This window comes from Lacerta agilis, chromosome 17 (assembly GCF_009819535.1).
Source record: "Lacerta agilis isolate rLacAgi1 chromosome 17, rLacAgi1.pri, whole genome shotgun sequence".
In the NCBI taxonomy this organism is placed as follows: domain Eukaryota; kingdom Metazoa; phylum Chordata; class Lepidosauria; order Squamata; family Lacertidae; genus Lacerta; species Lacerta agilis.
The window spans coordinates 8591403-8618329 of NC_046328.1; the positions used below are offsets into that span (position 1 = coordinate 8591403).

Genomic DNA, 26927 nt, shown 5'->3' on the forward strand with positions numbered 1-26927 from the left:
TGCTTCCGACTTCGGCTTCTCCTGACCCTGTACTGATACCTGACTTCAGCTGGCTTCTGACCTGGACTGTTCAACCTCGGCTTATCTGACTGACTGCTGCACTTCAGCATGCCAACTTGTTGGCACCCTAACAACATAGCCTTATAAAGTTTCCCACTTTGAACACCCATCTTTTCCTGGCTCTGGGGAGGAGAGGACATGTGGCAAAAATGCAGCCTATTGGTGGTTCCTGTCCCACTTCTGATGCCTGCCCTGCCCTTCATTTTAAAGTGTCTTCTAACACCCCACAATACCTTTTTGGATCCCAACCCCCAAGCCCTGGAAGTTGATTTATTCTGAAGCATTGTGAGAGGAGGAAACGAAAAGATGGTGTCTACTGCCAGACATGGCATCCGTCTCTTGTACCATACTCTACAATGACTTAGGCTGCATCCACACTATAAGTGCCATTCTAACCATTATGGAGGATCCTGGGAGCTGTAGTTTGTTAAGAGTGCTGTTCTCACAGAGCTACAGTTCCCAGCACCCTTAACAATCTGAGGATTGTCTGTGAGTATTGTTTGTTCATTGTGTAATATCAGTGTGGTGTACAACAAATCATGTTCTACTCAGTAAGAGCATGGGTTGCGGTGGGGGCTGGCAAGCCACCTCCCTTGCTGCTGGGCGGGTCATTTGGGCAGGCCACAGCTTCAATAGGCCTTAGCTATGTTGCTGGGGAGAATTAAATGTTGCCATTCTTGATGGACAGCCCAGCGTCTTTTATATTCTCTAGCACGCAGGGTGATCCTCCTCTTGGCTGCGTGCTTCGGATCACCCGCCCTTCCCTCCCTTGGTTTTCTTAGGGTGCTACTTGACCTTGCAACTGCCTGTCATGGGGTCGTCTGCTTTGGGGCAGGGGTCCAGTAGGAATTTTACAGTTGGCTGATTGGCTGTGGCCATCTGGTTTTGCCTACTGCAGTAGCAACTAGTCACAACTTGTAAGGTTGGCGGTTAGGCATTGGTTCATTGTGATTGTGATTGGAGGGGGGACAGGGCCACGCAGGAGCCCCCGGGAACCTCCGGGGAGGGGGAGGGCTCTGCACCCAGCCTCCGTATCTCTCCCCGGATGGGATCTCCTGCCGCTGACCGGTGGTCAGCTCTGTCCCACCGGACAGCTAGTCAGAACCAATGCCTGCGCAACCACTGACATAATCTGTATTTTAATAAAGTTGTGGCCTAAATTATTGCCAAAAACCCAAACAAAGATTATGTCTGAAGTGTGAATTTATTTGGGGGTGGCTTAGGGACCTCGACATGCAATTATATATAAAACCATACAGTTAAAAATATAAAGAAATTAAAAATAGAAATCAGCCAACTATTATAGAAATAGTCATTCTTAATTGTTAAAGAAAGTGGTACAATAGTGTTTTAAATATATGGTGTGCGTGTGACCTTCATATTCAGGACTGTGGGAACGAAAGGGGGATGGCAGCCAGAAACTGCTCACTGGGTGGGGGTGGGAGGGCAGCAAAATAAAAATGGTGCCCAGGGCAGACATTTGGGTGGGGCCTCACTGGCAGCTATTGCAGTATGCCTTGTGAAAACACTGGGCCTGCCCTTTGCCCTATTCAATACAGTAAATGTAGGTGTTTAAAAAGCACAAATCTGCTCTTGAGACTGGTGGATTTCCCCCCATAATTTGCTTCCAGATGAATGGACCAGCCACACTGTTCGAAAAATGCCCCATCTGTTCCCACTCTCTTTTCTTCAGAACAATTAAACTGAGACTCCAAGGCAAACACTCTGGAAACATTAATTTTTCTTTTCTTTTCTTTTCTTTTGCAGTGTAATTTATTTACAGAGTATTTTATTGTCGTCGTCGATGTTATTGTTCAGAATAGTTACTCAGACATGCTGAAGAGGCGGGATTTCCCCAGTCCGCTTGGATAGGAAGTACAGTATAAAAGGCACACGGTTCTGTTCACCATAAGAGTTGTGCAACAGTCAGCAACTTAAAGCTAACAGATCCTTCTGCCCCAGGGACCTTCTTCAGTGAAGCACGAGACTGATCTGTCCTGCAAACCTGACCCAAATATGGCTGCCCTCCTGTTTCCTCCCAGAAAGTGGACGCAAATTCTGGCTTCTGTGGTTCATCTCCAACTGAGTTCCAAAAAAAGCAGAAAGTTTGCACAAGTCTTTCTGGGCCATCCATTGTTATAAGGATAGGTTATGCTCAGCTCTCACCAAGGTGGTAAACCTTTGCTCTGACTATGCCATTTCAGATTCACGTGATTGAAAGTTCCTCCTTTCAAAAGAATTGTGTGGACTTAGAAAAGAGCATATCAAAGAAACGAGGTCCCCCCCCCCGATATGCTAGTTTTCTATATGAAGGGATTTCTTTTCCTTAATGGAGAGATGATTGTATCATGTGCGCCTATAAGCCCTAGTCTGAAATGATACAGTCTAGGTACAGGTGTATCACTTCTGTGGCCTTAGGTGGAATGCCAGTCTCCATCTTTCCTTTCTTTTTAAAAAATAAAACAGTAGTAGTAATCCTTCTCCCAGTAGTAATCCTTCTCCTTCAATGAGCTGTCTTCTTCTCATCACAATAGTCCTCTTTAACCTGAATCTCTTGGAGGAGCGCCCACGTACTGGTCAAAGGACTCCAGAACTGTAAGCATCTTCCCAGCTCTAAATCAATGCCGGCCATGCTTGATCCAGTTTCTGATCATCCATTTCTGCCCCGAACATCTTTGTACAACTAATCGGAGCCCAAAGTTGGCATCCTTGGACATCTCTACTTCTAGACACCGGCCAGTGTCTCGGCTGATGATTGGGCCGTTCTGTAGGGGGTGAAAGAAACGAATACACAATAAGACATAAACCAGAAAATATAGTCAAGAAGGAATGGGACTGTCTGAATGAATATTTTGAAAGACAAGGTTCAAGGGTGAAAATCTGGCTGTGTTTAGAATGATATTGTGAATGGAAAGGAAAATTATATATGGACGCAGTGCCGGATGTGGGCGGTTCTGCTGCACAGGCCACTGAGCTGAGGGAGCGCAAAATTGAGAAGATCCATAACTGAGAAGATCCATAACTGAGAAGATCCATTTGGCGGCGCCAACACTTGGCCTCACATAGGATGCCATATTACAAAAGGTTGCTGAAGTGTGTCCCTAATGAGGGCAAGTCACAAACCTGGGGGAAGGGAGACAGAACAGACTACTGAGAATCCTGAACACAAACACAAAACACTGTAATATTTTGTGACAGGCCCCGCTTGCATGCACAGCTGGCTACAATACCTGTGTAAAATCCCACAGCCTCTGTGCTGGCCTCAACGTGTCTTCACATTTCTTCAGGATGGGGGTCCTTCCTTTCCCATCATCAACGAGACATTTGGAGTCAGGCAGAAATGCAGTAGATCCCAGGGGGCCCAGCTGCAGAAGTCCTTCAGAGCTGTAACGAACAAGCTGGAACCAAATTGAAACAGAGAAGGCTGAAGTCAAGTAAGCCATGAGGCATTTCTGAAAAAGCAAGAAGTGCTAAAGGTCAAGCTTGCCTTGCAATTTCAACTCTTTGCATTACTGTAGTCTTTCCCTTAACCCCCAGACATGTGAGTAGACAGAGAGAGTTGTTTTTCTCCCTCTCTCTTAATGTGAGCTGTCCAGGACAGGCACCCCCAACCTTCGGCCCTCCAGATGTTTTGGACTACAATTCCCATCATCCCTGACCACTGGTCCTGTTAGCTAGGGATCATGAGAGTTGTAGGCCAAAACATCTGGAGGGCCGTAGGTTGGGGGTGCCTGGTCTAGGACATCCTGCAAAACTGACTGTTGGAAGAGTCAGGACAGGGAAAAGAAAGGACTTATTCACAAAGCATGTGGTTAAACTATGGAATTGGTACCCACAAAAGGATTAGATAAATTCATGGATGATAAGACTCTCGATGGCCAGGTACGAGCCATGTTGGCTATGTTCTCCCTCTACATTTGGAGGCAGGGAATGCACTGGGGAAGCAGGATTAAACTCTATACTCAATAGGAGCCAAGCGCAAGGGACCGTGGGTGCCTGGGCACCCACAATAATATAATTGTGGGGGCTGGGCCCCCACAAAGTCCATGAGAAAAGCTGGCAGGCATCAGTGGTGCTGCCTCTGAGAGAGAAGCAGTTCAGCTCTGCCCTCTGCAGCCAGCCAGCAAGGCACCCTTTTCCAGGGTGTGTGCGTGTGTGTGTGTGCCTCAGAAGCAGAGGCAGGCACCCACAATCCTGAGGGCGGGATAGCACCCCTGTCCCACTCACCAACTGGATAGCAGAGAGTTCAGTTCTGTTGACTGCAGGATGCTCCTTTGCATCCAGTAGCAGGTGATGGTCTGATCCAAGGTGGGTCACAACAGGAGCACTGCCACCTTGCAGATATACAGTGGTACCTTGGTTCTCAGACTTAGTCTGTTCCGGAGGTCCGTTCCAAAACCAAAGCATTCCAAAACCAGGTGCGCTTTCCCATAGAAAGTAATGCAAAATGGATTAATCCGTTCCAGACTTTTAAAAACAACCCCTAAAACAGCAGTTTAACATGAATTTTACTATCTAACGAGACCATTGATCCATAAAATAAGAAGAGTTTGGATTTGATATCCCGCTTTTCACTACCCGAAGTAGTCTCAAAGCGGCTAACATTCTCCTTTCCCTTCCTCCCCCACAACAAACACTCTGTGAGGTGAGTGGGGCTGAGAGACTTCAGAGAAGTGTGACTAGCCCAAAGTCACCCAGCAGCTGCATGTGGAGGAGCGGAGACGCGAACCCGGTTCCCCAGATTATGAGTCTACCACTCTTAACCACTACACCACACTGGCTCTACACCACACTGGCACAATAAACAATGTATGGCAGTCACACAATCGATCAATCAGTAGCTGAAATGGGTGCCACACAGTTACAGTTGCAAAAACGAAAAGAGCCGGAAAAACAAAAACACCAAATAAATAGCGAAAACAGACAGACCTCAGAGTAACACTCAAATCGGAAGCGTAACACTCAAAACGGAGCATGTTTGACTTCTGGAAAAGGTTCGCAAACTGGAACACTTACTTCCGAGTTTGCTGTGTTTGGGTTCCAAGTTGTTTGAGTGCCAAGGCGTTTGAGAACCAAGGTACCACTGTATGGTAAAAGATTAAGAAATGGGTGCCCAAACACATGTTTGGGTTAAAAGTGAATCCTGGGTCTGAGAAGGTTGAAGACTACGGGTACCCTGACTCTCATGTTTCAGACCTCCCCAACCCTTCTGCATGCAGAGCAGATGCCAGTGCTGTCAAGTATCCGGTTTTCCCCGGGAATCTCCCTTATTTCAAGCAGTTTCCCGCTGCCATCCCTTATTTTTTATATCCCTTTAATTTCCCGTTTTTTTCAAAGGAAGCAGCTCCTCTCCCTCCCACTGCTGGCCAGGGACTGGGAAGACCTCGCCTCCTTGCAGCCTCAAAGCAAGCCGGAGCCATTTCCCGCGCTTACAGGGGGGCATATTTGGCCCCCTGCATCAGCTCCTATCAGCTGCCACCGAGCCCCTCAGCTAGACACTAGGGTTAGCTGGGGGGAGGGGAGCCTGGCTGCCTTTGAAAATGGGTGGCTGGTGCTTTGAAACGTTACACAATACGACGGAGCGGCCCGCGCTTTGTAACTTTTTATCCGGAACTTGCTGAGCAGCCGAGGCGTCATAGCCCACGGGCAGCGTTTCCAAAATACTGTAAGCCTACTGCGCGCGTTCACACCAGTGCCGCCCACTTTTGCTTCTGGCTCCGCCCACCACTGCCATGTGACTGTCCCCGGGATAGGTGAGGCTGCTGATCCCTTATTTTCAAACCCGAAACTTGACAGCTATGAGCAGATGCTCGACTGCTTCCCCACCCCCCAGAGCCCATCTTTCCACGATGGGCTTTCTGAAATGCCATAGTAGGGAGTTCTGCATTCATTTTAACATGGAGTGAAAACAGCCCTGCCTATAAATATGCAGAGGTCCCATAAATGGCATCTGTTACTTTAGGGCTCTTTGAAAAGAAAAGAACGGAAGAAAAGGGAGGAAGGGGGGGGGGAGACAGGGAAAGAAAGTTCATGCGTACCCGCTGCTTGCAAGCAGTAATGGCTTAACACAACCAGCACATAATATGCTAATCTTTCCTGTAGGAGTAGAATGCCCTTTGGAATTCACTCTTTGTTCTCCTTTTTTAAATGACTAGATTGCATGTCTGAAGCTGTTCTTAATAAAGAAGCCATCTGCGGAGCAAATGCAAGGCACCAGGAGGGGAGGAAATTGAATGTGCTGGGGGGGGGGAATGCAAGGATTTTTTCCCTTAGTGTACTGACTGCAGTGTGGGTCTTACTGTGGGGGGCAGGGTTGTGAAAGCAAGTAAGAGGGGAGCTGGTGGTATAACTTGAAGGCAGCATTTCTCAATACCACTAGAACTTCCCCTAAGAGTGCTTATAAACCCCACCAAGCCTGGAGTTCTGGGTTTTCTAGTTCTGTTTCCAAAGGGGAACTGATGCAGTATGATACCCACACTATTCTTTCTTATTCTTTTTAGGAAGATAGGTGGCTGGCTTCTACAGAGTCAAAGCAGGCGTCCATTCCGCCAAGTATTGTTGACATGCCACCCCAACCTCTGGGCAGTGAGAAAATCCAGGGGTTCCAGGAACTTACTCAGGGTTTGGTTTACTTGGAAACGGAGGTCAGCGGAGACTGTAGTGTCCTTAGCATATATGGCTTTATTTAGACATGTATACAATCTGAGCATGGGATGGAGGAGCTCACAGCATTAGCATGCCTGCAGAGCTGGATTCTCTGTTAGGTTACCAGAGGAGCCCCAAAGTCCAGTGCAGTACAGTGGAACCTTGGTTCTCGAACTTAATCCGTTCCGGGAGTCTGTTTGACTCCTGAAACCGTTCGAAAACCAAGGCATGGCTTCCAATTGGCTGCAGGAGCTTCCTGAACTCAAACAAAAGCCACAACTACACGACCACTAATACTTTTGTTTTCTGCTCCCTGGTTGCAATTTTAAAACTTGTATTTGTGCTGTGGTTTGTTTCCCTATGACTCCAGGGTCTATGGTTTGCTGTAACTTTATGTCATATATTCCATATTTTATGTTTTTATGGGCTTATAGCTGCAATAAATTTGAAATTTGAAATTTGAAATCAAACAAAAGCCACATCGGACATTCGGGTTCCAAAAAATATCCACAAACTGGAACACTTCTGGGTTTGCGCCTTTGGGAGCTGGTTTTTAATAAGAGGCTTAAGATCTTTAAGCAGAGGCTTGACAGCCATCTGTCAGGAATGCTTTGATGGTGTTTCCTGCTTGGCAGGGGGTTGGACTGGATGGCCCTTGTGGTCTGTTCCAACTCTAGGATTCTACTATTCAACAACTAAGCCACTCAAGAACCGAGGTACCACTGTACAAGCATATCTCCGCATCTCTCTCTCTCTCAATCTCTCTCTCTCTCTCTCTCTCTCTCTCTCTCTCTCTCTCTCTCTCTCTCTCTCTCACACACACACACACACACACACACCTTATCAGCTCAGCCACCATTTGGCCTATTGTTCTCCATCACTTAGCTGCAGCTATTGCAACTTAGATGAGGATGAGAGCACTTAAGTGGGCAGCTAAGCTCATTGTCTTACAAAGAAACTTGTCTGACGAATCCAGCAACCTCCTCTACTGGATTCTAACCCACACTGGATACAGGATCCTAGGCCTGGAATGGATCCAAGGACACCATCCAGACTGACTCCCCCTGACTCCCCCCCAACCCCCCTTCTTAATGCTATTATCTACACAGACTGACAGCAGCTCTCTAGGTTGTCAGGACAGGATTATTTTCCAGCTCTTTTTGGAGATGCCAGTGATTGAGCCTGAGACCTTGTGCATTCTCTGTCACTGAGCTGTATCCTCCTCCCTGTTGTACAGAGCATTCGCACTTGCCACTAGTGCTGTGCTGAAATTTTATTCTCTCTCTCTCTCTCTCTCTCTCTCTCTCTCTCTCTCTCTCACACACACACACACAGCCTCTCTCTCTTTTTCTCTCTCTTCTAGTCATGAGAAAAGAAATTGGATTTGAAAATTACTGAAAGGGTAGAAAAATTCAGTGAGATTCTTGTGTCTGGGTTGCAGGATTTTCTGCTTTTGTTTTTCATTTAACATAAATCCCTTGAAAAACACATTATGTCCTTGGCTGGGCTGTCCTATAAGTATGAGAAGTCAGGAAGGCTGCCCCAATATGCTCCCAAGTACATACTGGTCATTATTGTTGTTGTTATTGCTATTTAAAGCAAAGACTTAATTTTCACAAAATCAGTGCAGAAAGGGTTGTGTTGTTGTTTTTTAAAAAAGGAAGGACTTCCCTTAAAAACAAAATTAGTCAGCCTGATCCTACCAATCTCAGGCACTTGGAAGCCCACCACCCCATCTTCTCACACTTCAGTTAAATCAGAGGGAAAATACATATTGAGGTTAATGCTGGAATGGGACTTTTTCAAATCAGGAAACATGGCCAGCTGTGGATCTGCTGGCCCTCCAGATGATGGATACTGACAAGCTGGAAGGTGTCCAGAGGACGGCAACCAAAATGGTCAAAGGCCTGGAAACGATGCCTTATGAGGAACGGCTTAGGGAGCTGGGTATGTTTAGCCTGCAGAAGAGAAGGTTAAGGGGTGTTATGATAGCCATGTTCAAATATATAAAAGGATGTCATATAGAGGAGGGAGAAAGGTTGTTTTCTGCTGCTCCAGAGAAGTGGACACGGAGCAATGGATTCAAACTACAAGAAAGAAGATTCCACCTAAACATTAGGAAGAACTTCCTGACAGTAAGAGCTGTTCAACAGTGGAATTTGCTACCAAGGAGTGGAGTCTCCTTCTTTGGAGGTCTTTAAGCAGAGGCTTGACAGCCATCTGTCAGGAATGCTTTGATGGTGTTTCCTGCTTGGCAGGGGGTTGGACTTGATGGCCCTTGTGGTCTCTTCCAACTCTATGATTCTATCATTCCCATCAGCCCCAACCAACACTGTGAATGGTCAGAGATGATGGAATATGTAGTTTCACAGCACCTGTAGGGCGACAGGTTCCCCATTTTGATCTAGCAGACAAATGTTTTCCCTCTGAGAATGATGTTGACCATGCAGCAGAGGTGTTCTTCATCATTCGGTGTGGTTTTATCTCAGCGGAACATTTTGCAGATAGCAAAGGGCTGGGATCATTCTTAGGTAGCTGAGTTAATTAACGTTCACAAAGCCGAAAAAGCTCCTCTCATTTCGCCACGATTTGCAAAATTAATTTGGTGTGAGAGCTGCAGCTGCAGCAGCCTCTCAAGGATGCTCAGGCAGAGAGTGTGAAGAGGTCTGACAGCTAGCAGCAGACGATGTGAAGCAGACATGCAAATAATCACCACCATCGCAATAATTTTTTTTATTATTTATACCCCGCCCATCTGGCTGGGTTTCCCCAGCCACTTACAGGATATGTAAAGCGTAATAAAGCGCCAAACATTAAAAGCCCATCCCTCATCCTTCAAGCACAGACACGGCCCCATGTGGCACTGAAACATTTCTCACGCCAACCTGAAGCTGGTTTGAAAGTGCTAAGCCAACTTCCACCTGCCTGCATTCAGTCGATGGGTGGCTTCCCATGCTCTGTACATGTGCAGCAGCGTCGGGAACTCCAGGAGCTGGAAACCGGCAGCCAGGGGACAAAGCCGAGAGTCAGGACCAGGATGATCCAGAACCCAACCTGGGTGGGTAGAGGAAGTCCAAGGTACTTCACTGAGAAGCTTCCATGTGCAGTTCAGTGGCTCACCACATGGGGCAGTACCCACAGATCTCAGCACCTCCTGAAGGCATGGGCTGCTATTGTGAGGCATATTTAGCACCCTTGGATCCAGTTGACAGTCCCATTTCCAGACTATCCTAATTAACCGGGTGTCTTGGCTTACATGTGTACAATATTTCACCCAGCTTTTCTGGTATGGAGGGCAGGGTGGGGGTGGGGAGAGAGAGAGAGGAAATCAAAGCCCAGGGGAACATTCTCTGGAAGAAAAAGTGCAAGGAAGGGAGCTGGACTAAGCTAATCCTTGGAGCTTCCTTCCGACTCTATAACTCTATGATTCTAAGACAAGATGCTTTGAGGGAATACTGTTGCTGTTATAATAATTTCCAATTGGCCTCCAGGCTGGGTTCAATGTCATTTTGTTAATTCACAAAGGGTTGTGGTTAACTAAGATGTGCTTGGAGTAGATCCCTTACAACAAATAGACCTAAGTTTATCATGCCCACTAATTTCAAGGGTCTACTCTGAGCAGGGCTAATATTGGACGTGGCCCAAAGGACCACCTGATTCCTTATGCTCCACCTCAGTTGCTGAGAACTTCCGATGGGAAACTTTTGCTGGTTGCCTACACCCTTGGGGTCCAATCATCCTTTACCATGGACTGAGTTTTTAATGAGGAACTCTCTGCCCTGTGGAACTCCCTGCCAATAAAACTTGATATCCTTTTTTCCTTTCAGACTTTTTTTTTATTAAAAAAGAACCCTGTACAGTTCAGACAGGACCATGGAATGTGACCCCCCTTTTTAGCCAACCTGACTTTATCAATGTTAAAACAAAATAAAATAAAACATTCCTTCCAGTAGCACCTTAGAGACCAACTAAGTTTGTTCTTGGTATGAGCTTTCGTGTTGTTGGAGGATTCTGTGTGTGTGTGTGTGTGTGTGTGTGTCTATGCATTGCAGATTATATATATATTGCAACAAAACAAACACATCAATAAATAGGGTTATGACTTTGTGGGTGCCAGAATTCTAGCGGAGTTCTTAACCTGAAGCATATGTAACCTGAGGTACCACTGTAATCCTAACAAGTGTTAAAATATAAGACAGGCTAGTTTCCTCATGAAGTGGTATTAGGGCAGAGTTGTGTGTGATGGGAGAGAAAAGGGGGGGGGAGCAGGCTGGAAAGGCAAAGAAAAAAAGATGGCTGGTTTCTACTTGAATCCAAGGCTGTGGCTATGGGAGAAGACCCTATTGGAGTGTTAATGCTGTGAACCCTTCCTTCGTAGGCTCAAGCTGTATATACAGTGGTACCTCGCGTTACAGACGCTTCAGGTTACAGACTCCACTAACCCAGAAATAGTACCTCAGGTTAATAACTTTGCTTCAGGATGAGAACAGAAATCACGCGGTGTGGCGGCAGCGAGAGGCCCCATTAGCTAAAGCGGTACCTCAGGTTAAGAACAGTTTCAGGTTAAGAAGGGACCTCCAGAACGAATTAAGTTCTTAACCCGAGGTACCACTGTATGTGTGAATAAACCACACATCACAAAGACACCACAGTCTCCTCTGTGCCTCATTCTCCAAAGGAAACGTGAACCCGAGGTAAGCGCCTAGAACCTTGGGAATTTCATTTGGAGATTGGGGTGGCGCCAAGAGTTTGTCAGAAAAAAATATAGGACACCCAGAACCATTTCCCCTCATCGTGTTCCTTTTGTACAAGACAGGTTCTTGGAGGATAAGGATGGCCCCTTTTGTTTGGCCAACAGGAAAATGGCCAACATAATTGAAAGCCAGGTGAACTTGTGTCAGCATCTTGCTAAATAGGACTCTGCATGAAAATTTTATTTGAATCTAATTAAGTGACTCTTTTCTGTTTCTCTCTTCCTCCCACCCCCGATTTATCAAAGGCCAAATTTGCTGCGGAAAGTGCCACAAGCCCATCCAAGATGGATCTTGTGACAGTGACAACAGAGAACCCAGTTGGTTCAGCTGCAACAATTGAAAAGGGAACACACACATAATTTTGCCTGTAAAATTAATGTTCAAGCTGACACCCCCAGTCCAAACCAATAACATGTACGGCTAAACTTCAGGTAATTGTTTGGTGGGTGATAAGGTCAGAATTATTTATGCATGAATGAGTGACAATTCATTAATGCCGTTCCAATTTGGAAGACACATCAGAAAGTGCTAAAATTGCATTGTGGGAGGAGGGTTATGTGGGGAGGGGGACCATCTGGGATTTAAATGATATCTGATTTTCATTAAAAAGTGAGGAATAGCAATAGAAGCATGATCAGAAGAGATTTTCTTTTAAAACCTCAAGGCGCACGGAATAAAATAATCATCATCGTCTTTGAATGGTTAGGGCAAAATGCAGAGGAATGGTTTAGAATAAAAAAATAATAATAATTAAAGAAATGATTCAAAATTCAAGCCTAGAAATATGAATATATGGGCTGAAATCCCTATGGGTCCTGAGAAGATTAAAACTGTGTATTTAATACTGAGCCAAAGTTTAAATGATTGGATGTGGCCATGACTAAAGACCTGAATTGCACAGGGTGCAGAAGGGAGATGGATTGACAGCCTTTGGGCTGGTGGGATATGGGAGGAGGTGAATACACAGTATCATAGAGTTGGGAAGGTTCTGGTAGGCCACCCAGTCCAAATTCCTGCTCAATGCAGGGAAAACAGGGTTAGCACCCCCCCCCCCCAACAGGTGGCTGTCCAACCTCTGCTATAAGACATAGATCCCACCACTGCTTAAGGCAGTGGAGGCTGGTCCATTCAGGGAGATGGAGTTCTGCATTAACAAACTCAGTCTACCCCTCAGCCAGAGCCCCACATGCCTTAAAAAGAAAATGTGTATAAAATCCATGAATGCATGTTAATTGTGAGCTGGAAGTACAAAGTGTATGTGTGTAAGTTGTTGGCAGAGGAATAGCTGAAATGTTTTGACTGCACATGGAAACAGCACAACTATGCATCCCATTAGCATTTTCTTTGCACAGAAAATGTGTCACACGCTTCCTGTAACACAAAAATCCATTTAAAATATCAAATGTCTGGGGTTTGTGTGTGTGTGTGTGTTTTGCAAGAGACGAACTGAAAGCCAGTGTGATGGAATTAATAACACAGGCACACACACAGCTTTATTGCGGTCCATAGAACCAAAATACACAGTGCAACAATAGTATATGGAATTATGAAAGGTGTAGGATGTATACTGGGGACGCCTGGGTTCAAATCTCTGCAGAGCTATGAGCTCAAGCTCATGTATGCGTAGCATCTCAATAGGCTTGAAGAAAGAATGCCCGATGCCCAGGGCTGCCATCAAGGGTTGGCATGCCTGTGCATTTGCTGAGGACCTGCTCCTCAGTGTGGGGTCTACTGACAAGAGCTCTTTTGATCTGCTGCAGTGAGGGGAAGATACACTGAGGGTGGGGTCACGGAGGGTCTCTTGTCAAAGGGCCCTCCAAAACTTGGAAGCAATACTGACCACACCTCTCCATCCTGCCCCTGGACCCCTGGTGTCTAGCAACCCAGTGAGGGATGTAGGAAGTGGCCTCATACTGAATCAGAACACTGGGTCAGTCTAGCTCAATATTGCCTACTCTGACTGGCTGATTCTCTGACTGATTCTCCATCTGTGCCACTTGTGCAAAGGAGGGCAACCAAGATGAGCAAGGATCTGGAAACTAAGCCTTATGAGGAGCGCTTGAAGGAGCTGGGTATGTTTAGCCTGGAAAAGAGGAGGCTGAAAGAAGATGTGATAGCCATCTTCAAATATCTTCAAGGTTGTAACATTAAAGAGGGAACAAGTTTGTTTTCTCCTGCTCCGGAGGGTAGGACTCGAACCAATGGCTTCAAGTTGCAAGAAAGGAAATTCCGACTAAACATTCGGAAAACCTTTCTGACTGTACTAGTTGTTTGTCAGTCGAACGGTTTCCCTTGGGAGGTTGTGGACTCTCCTTCCTTGGAGGTTTTTAAGCAGAGATTGGATGGTCATCTGCCAGAGGTGTTTTAGCCGAGATTCCTGCATTGGAGGGGGGTTGGACTAGATAAACCTTGGGGTCCCTTCTAACTCTATAATTCCATGATTCTATGATTCTAGAGTTTCAGACAAGGAGTCTTTCTCAGCCCTGCCTGGAGACGCCAGGGAATGAATCCAGGACTGTCTGCATGCAAAACAGATGCTCTTCCATTGTCCCGCCCCTTCCCTTAAATGTATCTCATCATTTGTAATCTAGTTGTACTTACGGATGGGCAAATGTGTCAATTATGTTCACTCTCAGTATACTATTTTTCAAGTCTTACATTCACTTCTCCACATTTCCACACAAGTTTGTAATGTCTTTTTAAGAAGCCCTCATGAAAACTCACCAGCATTTTAGTCAGAATTTATCCTAGTATACTCTCAGGCTTCGGGGAATCAGCTCCCTCCCATGAGGCAGCCCGGAATCAGAGAAACGATAAGAGTTCTTACCAAGCAATTTATTCAATAATTCACAGAGAACGACGAAGGAATGCAGCCTTCCCTAAAATGGCGTTGCTCCAACTGAGCTGCTCCCCACTCCCTCCCTAGCAATATCACTTCCCCATATGGCGGCCACCAAGGGCTAATAATCTCTGATTCCATTGTTCCTGCACTCTTAACGAACACCGAGTTCTGGGAGAAGGGGGGGGGGGGTCAGAAATGCTCTCTAGTGATAATGTGTCAGCTGGCTGCTCTGTCTCTGTCTCCCCCCTTCGCTTCTCCCCTTCTGTTCACCCATCTCTGAGCTGTGATGTTCCTCAAACGACTCCTGTAGTTCAGTACTGCCTTCCTCTTCTCTGGGAAGTTCAGGAGGGGGGGGGTCTCCATGATACCCCCTCAGTCTCGGCCCTCTCAGTCCAGTCCCTGACATATACACATATTTGTATTCCATTGCCCCTGATAACATGCATTTTTATGTCTTGCTACCACTCAGCAGAGATTGGGGGTTGAGGGCAGAGAAAAGAAAATACTTCTTTGTGCAGTGGAGGCCACCAACTCATGGAGGATAAAGCAATCAACAGCTACTAGCCACAATAGCTGAGCTCTGCCTCCATGCAAAGTTTGGAGGCATGCAAATTGCAAAGTTCAGCTATGCTTCTGTTCATGTATTGGTTCGAGAAGTGTGAATCGGGTAGTTTCTCCTTAAAATGCAAACAAAATCAAATTTGCCATGGAAGAAATGTAACAACATACGATCTCATCTACCTGGGAGGACATGCCATGACACGGGTAGAGAATGGCTTTGTCATCGTCTTCTGCACCCTGGTCCAAACAGAAGCCACTGGCTTTGCTGTTGCGAACCTGAAATCAACATCAGGGGAAGAGGGGGGAAATAGAGAGAGATTTAACCAATATTGCGATGTTCTGATGGATACCTTATATGATCCTAGCTCTGGGATGGGGAACTTCCAGGTGTTGATGGACTCCAACACTCATCAACCCCGGCCAGAACAGGATGATGGGAGTTGAAGTGCAACAATATCTGGAGCAGTGAATGCTGCTTCATTTGAGCAAATAGGGTACTGGTCCACCAACCACCATGTGCCTTCAGCCAGCTCTCCCGCCTACCTTCTCACTTAAAACCAATCCAGGGGCTGGCAATGCCTGTCAGCTTCCTCTTCTTTGGTCTCAACGTTGTCCTTCTGTTCTAGAACAGAACAAGGAGGAGCATGGGGCTAGAACTACCATTAGTTGGCTCCACATCTCATGGGCTCTGGCTCCACCTACTGTTGAGCTCCTGGCCTTCTACCTTACCCGTCTCAGTGGGTACCATGGAGGTTGGCCTTGGTGTAGGGAAATTCTCTATTGCAAAGCCTTAGTGGGGGGTGGGGTGGGGGGTCCTGGTTCGAGCACCTAAATCTCCCAGCCATCTTATAGGTTCTCACAAATCTCCACAAAAAACTTGCAATACCTTTGAGAAGCAGAGTTTCAGGCGGGGGACATTCCTATCCCTGGCTGGGGATGTCAGGGGTTGAATCTAGCACCTTCTGAGTGCAAGACAGATGTTCTACCACTGAGCCACAGCCCTTCCCTGTTCTGGAGCAGCTTTAAACTTGTTTTTAAGCAAAGTAAATAGGATGCTAACCACCAGGGAGTTTCTCTGAAGGAAGAAAAACACACTCATTCACTTCTCCTGACACCCCATTAATCCTTCTTTTGCGTATCAGTTAGGGGCTGGATAGCCAACTTGTTCTTCTGCAAAAGCAGACACGAATTGTCCTTACAGGCAATATATATATACTGATGACTTGGACTAGACATTTATTTGCAGAGTACGACATGAAAGATGATGAATTAGGAATACGCATCGTAAACAGCCCAGTCCCAATCCCACTCTGAATAATGCTGATGAGAAATCTGGTTCCCATCTATTGGATGAAATCCATCACACTCCCTGAGTGCCACCTAAAGATAAGCATGCGGATCCTGCTACAGAGGAATGTCAGAAGAGACTTGCTGGGCCACACCAATGATTCATCTGGTCCAGCATCTTGCTTGCCATCATGGACAACCACATGCTTCTAGAAAGCCCACAAGCAGAGCCTAAAGGACACTTGCCTTCGATGTGGCGATGGGGACAAACTTGGAACTTGCTCCCACAAAAGGCAGGGGACTAGACACATTCATATTTGACTGTCTACTAGTCGCCACAGCGCTGAGAGACCCCTGTTCCCCCCTCACAGGGCTACAATTCCCAGAGTGGTTTTACAATCAATCCCTCTTCTCAGGGAATTTTGGGAAATGTTGCTCTGGGAGTTGACTAGGGGTCTCCCAACAACCTTAATGAACTACGTTTCCCAGAAGGCTTTGCGAAGAAGCCGCGGGTATTTAAAGTGGTACAATGCTTCTTCAAATGTACAGTGCAGATGGGGGTCTATGGAGAGGTACCCTGGCATCAAGCAATAAGTGCCTCTTCCAGGAAACTCTGGAAATCGTAGTTTGGGGGGGGGAGAGAACCAGGGTCTCCTAACCAGTTTCCTCACCTTTAAAAAACTTTTTTGGGGGAAAGCCATGGCTGTGAGCATCCTTGAAGCTTCCCATCCCCTTCTGCTCTGAGCCACAATATAAATATTGTCTGACAGCACAGCATGCCACGAGGCCAGCCAACCTGCCTTCCCAAGCTGCTGCCAATTAAAGCATGCCAACTGTTAAGCGGTAGCAGAGTCAGTTTACGACAAGTGTGCTACCCAGGTATAAGGCAACGACAGGCATTTTACAACTCATCCTTTAAAAAAAAAAGTGACTTCAGTTGGTAGGAAATATATTTTTACAACCCTTTCAATATGTTTTATATCCACCTCAACATATTTAGTTCCTTCAGCCTCTAGAGTCTCAGTCTAGAGACTGGATATTGTCAAATAAGCCACAAAGCTGTGGCCCAGCAATGGGAAAAACATTCATAATTTCTTCTGAAATCACACTACCCGTGATATAGTCCAAACTATAGATTTCATAGAATCATAGGGTTGGAAGGGGTCACAAGGGTCATCTAGTCTAACCCCCTGTGATGCAGGAATCTTTCACCCAACATGGCGCTTGAACCCACGACCCTGAGATGAAGAGTCTCATGCTCTACCGACTGAGCTATTCAGGGGTTGAACATCTCTGATCCAAATCTGACACAAGCTCATGAGCCTGCCTTAAGAAACCAATTTCAATCTCTGCCTTGCCACCCTGTTCCACCTGCAATATGGGATTTGAAATATTGTCCTACTTGCATCCGTGCTCAGCTTTTAAAACACTCTTTCCTCCCCTCCTGGGAGGGGTGATCCCTGGTTCTTTCTTGTCAGGTACTGCAAGTTTCTCAAGTAGGCCCCTTCAGGGGCGGAGGAAGGGGGGACGGTGGGGGCAGGCCGCCCCGGGTGTCACCACTGAGGGGGTGTGTGTGACAAAATAGTGGGTGGCACTCACCGTGGCAGGGCCTGCAGTGGGCCCAAGCCACGCGTCTTTCCTGGCAGTGACGAGGTGGCTTGGGCGCTCACAGGCTCTACGCTGCCCCAAACGGTATGCCCGTCGCCTCCCCTCAGCTGTAGGGCAGCTGAGTGGGAGGAGGTGGGCAGACTCCTCGGAGGCCCCGCAGAACGTCCTGCCCTGGCTTGTCCTGCCCTGCAGGTGGCTGGCCCCGTCCCTGGGCACAAACGCTGCCACAGGTGCCCGATCGGCTTGCTCCACCACTCAGCCCCTTAAGGAACTCTTTTGCCTATGAAGAAGAAGAGAGTTTGGATTTGATATCCCGCTTTATCACTACCCTAAGGAGTCTCAAAGCAGCTAACATCCTCCTTTCCCTTCCTCCCCCACAACAGACACTCTGTGAGGTGAGTGGGGCTGACAGACTTCAAAGATGTGTGACTAGCCCAAGTTCACCCAGCAGCTGCATGTATAGGAGCGGAGACGCGAACCCGGTTCACCAGATTACGAGTCTACCGCTCTTAACCACTACACCACACTGGCTCGGAGGAAGATACCTGAGAGCCTCGCTTAGAGAAAGAGGAGGCAGCATTTTTCATACTCCGAAAAGAAGGATTGATTGCTAAACCACTCTGAAAATTATGAGAGGAACAGGATTCTTTGGGGGAAACCCATGGCTATTTAAAGTGATACAATGCAGATTTAAATGTTTAGTGGAGATGGGGCCTAACTTAGCAAACCATGTTATGCAACCAACTTCAGTAGCCATTGGCTATTTGCACGTGGGACTAGTCAGGAGGAGGGGGACACACAAAGAGGCACATGCCCAGATCAAGGCCTGGCTGAGAGCCCAGGAAAAGCGAAACCTCCAGATCTTAGATGAGCTTCACTGCCGAAGCAACACCTGTCTTTGGTCCATATTCCAGTACAAAAGCCCTCCTGAAATGGGGAAATGGAACATCAATGCAGAGATGTGACGGACATTTAGCACCATACATTACCTCCCCATAAGTGATGGTATTGTTGTAAATTCTCATCTCAGGATAGACATTCTCCAAGTACCACTTAAAACTTCGGCACTGAAGACGTTGCCGCAGAGCAATTCTTTCGGAAACATCTCCGAAGTCAACTCCGGGGTTCTGCAAAAAACAAACAAACCAAAAACCCACAGGCCAACAGGAGCATATAAACACAGAAATCCTATTAGGCCATTTTCCAGTCAATTTCATTATTTGAAAAATGCTCATTATTCATTTTGTTTACAAGCAGATTTCTCCCCCCCTCCCTCTATCTCAAACTCCCCCCCCCCACCCTCTCTTGGCATGTAAGTAGCTACTCAGTCTACAACTGTCCTTGAGAACATGGAATAAATATTAATGAACCTTTGGTAACAGAAAAGAAGATGATCTGAAGTGGGGGTGGAGAAGGCGAATGTAAAAGTTTGGCTACCACAGCATTCAATTTACTGTCTGCAGGCAAGAAACAAGCAGGCAAAGCTGTACAGAATTAGGTGAAGGAAAGATTCCAGCTTGAATGTCTTGTAAGCAGATTTGTACTGAGTTCAAAATACACATGTATATATATACCTGCATATGTATGCTCCAGTGAGCATATGGAGTTCCCATGTGAGATCATGCTCCCTCGATTCATTTCAGTGGAGAGAGCAGCTCTGTTTGAACTGTATGCATAGTGATACCCCCTCCATTGCAATGAATGGGGGAAATCCTGGACGAGGGGTTCTAGGGCTGGATCTACATTGATTTGTAAAAACGCTATTAAAGGCTATTAAAAAAGTTATACTGAATAGCTCTCAATGCAATTTCCCATTGTTGATGGGTTGCTCTGCAGCACCCTCTGGTGTCATGTTTTTATAATGCATTTTTAACGTTATAACCAACCAGTGTAGATTCACCCCAGGTGTGTCTTGGAGGTTCTGCACATAGAAAGAATCATGAAGCATCACAAAGGGGAAAGGAGATACTTGGGAGGGAGGGCTTCAGCCCTTCCTTGTCCAATATCTCCATTTGCCCCTTTATTTATTTATTTATTTATTTATTTATTTATTGTGGCATTAATAATTGATTAATTAAATCTGTATACTGCCCTATACCCTATACCTGTAGCTCTCAGGTTGCTTCACAACATAAAACCACAATATAAAAAACAGAAAATACATAATATTATGTCCTTCATCATAAGGTCTTTGGGCATGTTACAGCAATTTAAATGGTTCAGTATTAAAAACAGTGTAAAACAAATTACAGTCAAAGCAATAGGGTGGAGCCTGAAACAAATATATCTATCTCAGGTTTCACAGGCAGGGGAGTCCCACAACCTAGGAGCTGCCACAGAGAATGTCCTTTTCTAGGCCACCCCCTCACAAACTTCTGAAGGAGGTGAAACTACCAAGAGGTAGTATGAAAGGAAAGACCACCCTCTGGTCTTTCACATATCTGAGGCCAAAGTATTGTTCACCCTTTTCCAAAATCACTGAGAACCTCCATGCCTCAATTCATGCCCTTCTTGAGGACCAATGGATAGTTGAACAATTGTAAAGAATTTGAGACTTGTTTTTCACTTGAGTAGGGGTTTCTTTAGGTTGTTATCAATGGTGTTTATCAAAATTTGTTTCAGTATCTCTATTGTGCCTTATGTCTATTTGAATAATTTCCACTAATAATAATGTGCTTTAATTTTGTAGTTTTATGCTGTGAACTGCCCTGAGATCTTCGGATGAAGGACTATACAACCAACCAACCAACCAACCAACCAATCTGTCTCCGATTCCCTCATATTTTTCAGTTTTCTTTTCCAGCTGATCCCCAAGACTTTTTGGCTACTGAACATAGTAATAAAGACTTGGGGTATTTTTTTTTTTTGTACTTTAGGGTCCCCCAAGTACGCTGATTCCAAACCTGCCTCTTGTTTTTCACTGCCCCCATTTTGGCTATTTTTGTCGGCGCTCAGCACCTGAATTCAATATTAGAGGGAGTGATAGACGGATCAATAGACAATTTAAAAGCCACTGTGAATCCACCTTTGCAAAGCAGTTGTGTTCCAAAGGAAGGGAAATGGTGGTTATTTTTGTGATGTTTAAAAACCATTTTCTTTTCTGGAAGGCTGGTTTATGTCTGATAAAGCAATGTGCCTTTTTTTTCTTTCCCTAAAGGCCTGCTTTATAGCTCATTGGAGAAAATGATCATATGAAAGTAATGGAAGAGAAGAAAAGACTGAAGGTTTTCATCACACTTAAGTGCTTGCCGCAAGGGCCATTTGTAAACATCTCAAGCCTAGTTTTGGTGCAAACCTTGCCTTGGCATCTGTATCCTGAATCAGACAGGACAACAGAGGGAAAATAACTTTGCCATCACATGAGAAAGAAGATTCAAGATAAAAAAATGTTAGGGGTAAACAGGTTATATGTATTAAAATATAACAGACTAGGGGATTGGCAAATTAACCAAATAACACACACCTTGGCAGGTGAACAGCAATAAAGGGAATAGGGATTCAGTCTGTCCCATCTACTGGACAAGTATACAGACACACACTGTAAATAGCAAGATTTGTTTGGATTCCTGCCATTGGTATGACTCAGACATGCACAGCGTGGATCCATTGGCCAACCTTCACCCCAATGTGCATGGCCAACCCAACCCAAATTGCCTCATATATTAACACAGGCCTTACTTAAACCTGTTCACCTGCCCGGACAAAATGTCAATTGAGCCAGATTAAGGAATGGCCCTCCAGTCACACAGGTGACGCCCGACAGTGTGGAGTAGACAAAAAAAGAGGAGACCCGGAGCCAACCAATGACTTCCTCAAATACTCAGTCCCCAAAGAAAGGACCACTAGCAATGCCCACACTGCAAAGGGAAGGGTGGTGAGTGCCAACAGAAGAAGAGGGAAGAGTGTGGTGCCAGAGCTAGCTTCAGTCTCTGGTTATTGGGCAAAACTGCCCACATGCTCAACCACATTCCTTCCCTGGCTAAACCATCCTTCCTGTTCTCCCAGGGAAGGAGGGTGTGGTCAATCAGCACCCCCAAAATGGGGGGATGGCATTCTCAGCATGTGCAGAGTTCCTTTTCTTCACCACTGCGTAAGAGCCACTTCACATTTTACCTGACACTCCAGATACAGTGGTCCCTCGACTTACGAAATACTCAACATCAGAATTTTTCGACTTACGAACGCAAAAAGTGGCCGCATGCCAACAAATTTTTCGACATCAGAATGGAAAGCCATTGGCATTTTAGATGCGGTTTATTCGACTTACGAATTTTAGATGCGGTTTCCTCGACTTACGAATTTTTCTTTTTAAAACTGCTTCAATGCATTCCTATGGGGAGATCGCTTTTTCGACTTACGAACTTTTCGACATATGAATGTGCTTTCGGAATGGATTAAATTCGTAAGTCGAGGGACCACTGTACACCAAATGTTCCACATTGCTGCAGGACTGTACATCAATTATCCCCAGCCAGCAAGGCCAATGATCAGGGAGGCTGCAGTCCAACAACATGGGAACCAGAGCTTGGAAAGTTCGTTTTTAAAAGGAGCTAGTTCTAGTTCATCATGGCCCAAGTGATCCTCAGCAAGGGGGCAGCAGATATGGCAATTAGAGGGAAACAGATGCAAGGATGTTGTTCAGAGAAGACTGAATATTCTCAGGTCCCTCATCAAACTACAACTTCCAGGATGTGTGTGTGTGTGTGTGTGTGTGTGTGTGTGCCAGCAACTGTCAACAACTCTGCAATGTCTTTGAGAGCCTTCTCAGCCTGCCCTTACCGTCATTGGTATGTTCCACGCCATGTAAACATGTGACTTGAAGTCGTCCATCCAGACTTCAGCAGCACGCAATGCGTTGCGCTTTGCATAGTAGTCAATGTCGTTGTTGTAAGGTTTCTTGGTGCGCTCAATGTGGGCGACTCGGGAGCAAGGCAGCACCTCCATGCTTCCGCCACACTGCCAGACCTGCGACGATGCAAAGAACAAAGGGAGGGAGGAATGAACTAAGGCAGCAAGACGGGATCTGGAGAAGCGGTGTGGTGAAGGCAGTGGAATCTCAGCCAGGGTTTCAAATGTGGGGCTCCAGGCCTTTGGCATTCACCCCAGTCCACATCTGATTCCCAACAATATCCCTTCTCCCCAGAATACATGCCTCATTGACTCTCCTTTGCACCTTGAGTGTTTTTGCCTGGCTGGAATGTGCCCTTGAACTCTGATAATACAGGCAAGCCTGATGATGATGATGATGATGATGATGATGAAAACAACAACAACAACAACAACAACAACAACAACAACAACAACAATTTATTTATACCCCACCCATCCGGCTGGATTTCCCCAGCCACTCTGGGTGGCTCCCAACGGATTAAAAACAAGAGTACTGCTCAAAAACTAACATGTTGACATGTTTGGATTAATGTTTGTAAAGCTGGTTAAAAAAATAAATAAATAGTAAGTTAAAAGAGTTAAGAAATATAAATTTAGATACAAATTGCAATGTGAAATATTATATTATAATATATAGGAGGATGAGGAACAGTGGAGAGAAGTCACAAGGGTGTGTTAATGTCTGTAATTTAGGGTGGTAGGGTAATATGAATTTTGTTTCGTGTCTATGTGTTTGTAAATAAAATTTTCTAACAAAAAATAAAAACAGAATAGAACATCAAACATTAAAAACTTCATTGAACAGGTGTATTCTAAAAGTCAGATAGTTCCTTGACATCTGATGGGAGGGCGTTCCACAGGGCGGGTGCCACCACCAAAAAGGCCCTGCTTATGTGAAATCACATGCAATGAAATGCTCCGTTCTGTCCCCACCCCTTTGTGTGATGTCTTTTATGACATTTCCAGATCACTTCCGAGTTTGGTGCTGTGTGTGTGATTGCACAGATATCGGTTGTGCCTAAAAATGGGGAGTTGCCTGTAAATCTTGCTTGTCTGGATGGAGGATAGAGAGGGGTTTCTGAACTAACCTGGTCTACAAAGGAAAAACTCATTGCTTTGTCTACTTTCACTCTTGGCTAGTGGTGGCAAGTGGCTCCCAGGAGGGAATGTGGCCCATGAGCTGAAAAGTGTTCCCTACCCCTGTCTCACAGTATATGAAATGAGAGCCTTTGTGACGATAGCAGTTAAGAGGGATAGTCTTTTGCAAGCTGCCTTCAAATCTACACTCCACACAACGTTTCCTGGTTGTTTTCTGCAGAACAGGTTGTGGGCACATAACTGCAGCATCCTCGAGATACATCCTTTCATGCTCACGCAAACTGTGGGAAACCAAGTCAGGGGAACCATGCAGCCCTACAGACCTTTCAAATTGGCACTCAGAACAGCGGCAGAGCGTATGCTGAAATTTTATCCTTAAGATGTCTGCTCTAAAAGGCAAAACAGGTCACCACCACAGAAATGTAAGGGGAAGCTGCCTCCTAATAAGAAGTTAATCAAGTGTTCAATCGATCCATCAGCTGAGTGATTTAAATCTTTGAACAAGGCTGCTCTTAAGTCCTCATAAATTGGGCAAACAAGTTAGCAGTGGAGTAAATCCTCAGGCAGATTTCCCCCTTCATGGACAGACTTGCTCTTCATGCAGAACATGGCCAGGACTGTCTTAAGCATATGCGGCGCCGGGGTGCAAAGATCCGCCCAGCATCCCCCCCCCCAGGTTGCCCAGTTCCAGGTGCACAGGAGGGCGGAGCCAGCCGGCCGCCTCAGCATCTCACTGGCTCAGTTGCCCCTGAACTCGCAGCACAGAGCTGCCCGCAGCAGCAGCAGCAGCAGCAGAAGAAGAAGAGTTTGGCTTTGATATCCCGCTTTTCACTACCCGAAGGAGTCTCAAAGCGGCTCACATTCTCCTTTCCCTTCCTCCCCCACAACAAACACTCTGTGAGGTGAGTGGGGCTGAGAGACTTCAGAGAAGTGTGACTAGCCCAAGGTCACCCAGCAGCTGCACGTGGAGGAGTGGAGACGCGAACCCGGTTCCCCAGATTACAAGTCTACCGCTCTTAACCACTACACCACACTGGCTCCCTCTGTGGTGCTCCGACTGATGGGCGGACTCTTCCCCGGACTCAACTCTCGGGCCCTGGACTCTTGGCCTGGCGCCCCTGAGATCCCGACGCCTGGGTGCCCCGCAGCCCTAGCGCCTATGGGTAAAACAGCCCTGAACATGGCAATAGCATCTTTCAGCTACAGCAGAGCACAATGTGGAATCACAGAGCTGCAAAAGCATTTTTTTCCTATTTAACTCCCCCCCCCCATTTAATTGTAATGCTGATTACATAGTAAGGGTGAGGAGTCTGAATGGGTAATTTGGCACATCAATGGGCACAATCTGACAGGCAGGCAGAAGTATGATCAGCAGAAAAAAATCATTTTAAAAAATAATTTCATACAGAAAGACGACATCTCAAAGTCTGACAAATTCAAGGCGTCCAAAGAGAGTCCGCGAATAACAATAACTTGTAGTATTTCCTGACTAACTGTGGATACAACCCATTTTTGATCCACCAGGATCTGTCAGGCCCACCCAGGTTACAAACAACAGCTTGTTTAATTTCTATGCCTCTTAATATGTATTTAAGCAGTGTACAAAAACTGAAGCAGCAGTAGGCAACTTAAAGAAAATAGAAGAGTTTGGATTTGATACCCCGCTTTATCACTACCAGAAGGAGTCTCAAAGTGGCTAACATTCTCCTTTCCCTTCCTCCCCCACAACAAACACTCTGTGAGGTGAGTGGGGCTGAGAGACTTCAGAGAAGTGTGACTAGCCCAAGGTCACCCAGCAGCTGCATGTGGAGGAGCGGAGACGCGAACCCGGTTCCCCAGATTACGAGTCTACCGCTCTTAACCACTACACCACACTGGCTCTCATATTATAAAGACACACGGTTACCTATAAAAATGTTACACTAATACAAAGGTACTAATATTTATAAATCAATGTCAATTCATTTTCCTTCTGACACACACTCCCTCTCAGCCTCTGGTTTCTTACTCAGGGTCCATACAAACTCTCAGTTCACCTACAAAATCTCACAACAATAATGAGTTCCTGGAAGCAGCAGACATCAGCCTTAACCCACAGCTTTCCAAACTTTTCATGCTGGTGACACAATTTTTCGACATACATCATTCAGTTTTTGTAGCAAACCGGAGGTTAAACTTAGCCCCCTTTCAGCCTAGGGAGGAGTTTGCACAACACACCTACACACTGCAGCCAACACACCAATGTGTCATGACACACACTTTGGAAAGCTCTGCCCTAGCCTCTCACTCTAGGGCAGGCTTCCTCAACCTCGGCCCTCCAGATGCTCTGAGACTACAATTCCCATCATCCCTGACCACTGGTCCTACTAGCTAGGGATAATGGGAGTTGTAGGACAAAAACATCTGGAGGGGCGAGGTTGAGGAAGCCTGGCAAAGTGGCTGATACTTCCTCAGGCTGCCTGCAGCTGTGTCCTATTCAGCTGCAGTCTCCCAGTTTCAGGTGCAGCGGGTTTGTTGATTTTCCGGGGGGGGGGTCATGGGGATGGGGAATTGGCCCCCTCCACTCACAGCATTTCACCATGTCCCAAAATCTTCCCCTGCCCGAAACACACATCTCATTTACCAGCAAGCTCTGCACTGTGACCAGCCACCCCCCACTCCCCCCGCATCCTTCACATCTTTGGTGACAAAGAAAAACTATTTCACAAATGGCCGAACAAAATGCTACACTGCTTTTTCAAATTCATTTTGCTAAATGATATTTATTTCCCCATTGCCATTCCCTAGCAGTTGCATGCTAAATCACCAGCCCCGCAAATTTGCATTTGATTAACAAAAGACATATTGGAGGGGTGTGTGTGTGTGGGGGGACATAAATCTGGACAGACGTACGCCCAGAATTTCTGCAGCAAAAGGAATGAGCATCGGGGTGCAGAAAGAAATGGGTTCGTTTTAATAAGCTGAATGAAAAATGTCCAAAAAAAAAGTCAGTGCATTGATCATGCTCTTGGTTCCATTGCAAACTTCAGAGGAGCTGATCCAAGTTTAAATGGAGAGCGTGCTAGTGTCAGGGGCCAAGAGTCAGATCCCTGCCTGATGAGGGCGAGAATTTGGAATGTGAAGGGGCAGGGCACATAGGAACAACCCCAGAAGCACTACATGGGTGTAGCCAGGATTTATGT

The 26927-nt window shown here is 46.1% G+C and overlaps 1 protein-coding gene across 1 annotated transcript in view; it reads right to left on the reverse strand.

Moving 5' to 3' along the window:
- Positions 1-2548: 2548 nt before the first annotated feature.
- The window catches only part of GALNT9 (polypeptide N-acetylgalactosaminyltransferase 9), a 185822-nt gene continuing 161443 nt past the window's right edge, over positions 2549-26927 (reverse strand). The window contains exons 7-11 of the mRNA XM_033135885.1: positions 22537-22722; positions 18747-18884; positions 15043-15138; positions 3291-3458; positions 2549-2825 (exon numbers count right to left, since the gene is read on the reverse strand). Coding sequence (XP_032991776.1) covers positions 2679-2825; positions 3291-3458; positions 15043-15138; positions 18747-18884; positions 22537-22722 — 735 coding nt within the window. The 3' untranslated portion in view covers positions 2549-2678. The remainder of the gene's footprint in view (positions 2826-3290; positions 3459-15042; positions 15139-18746; positions 18885-22536; positions 22723-26927) is intronic.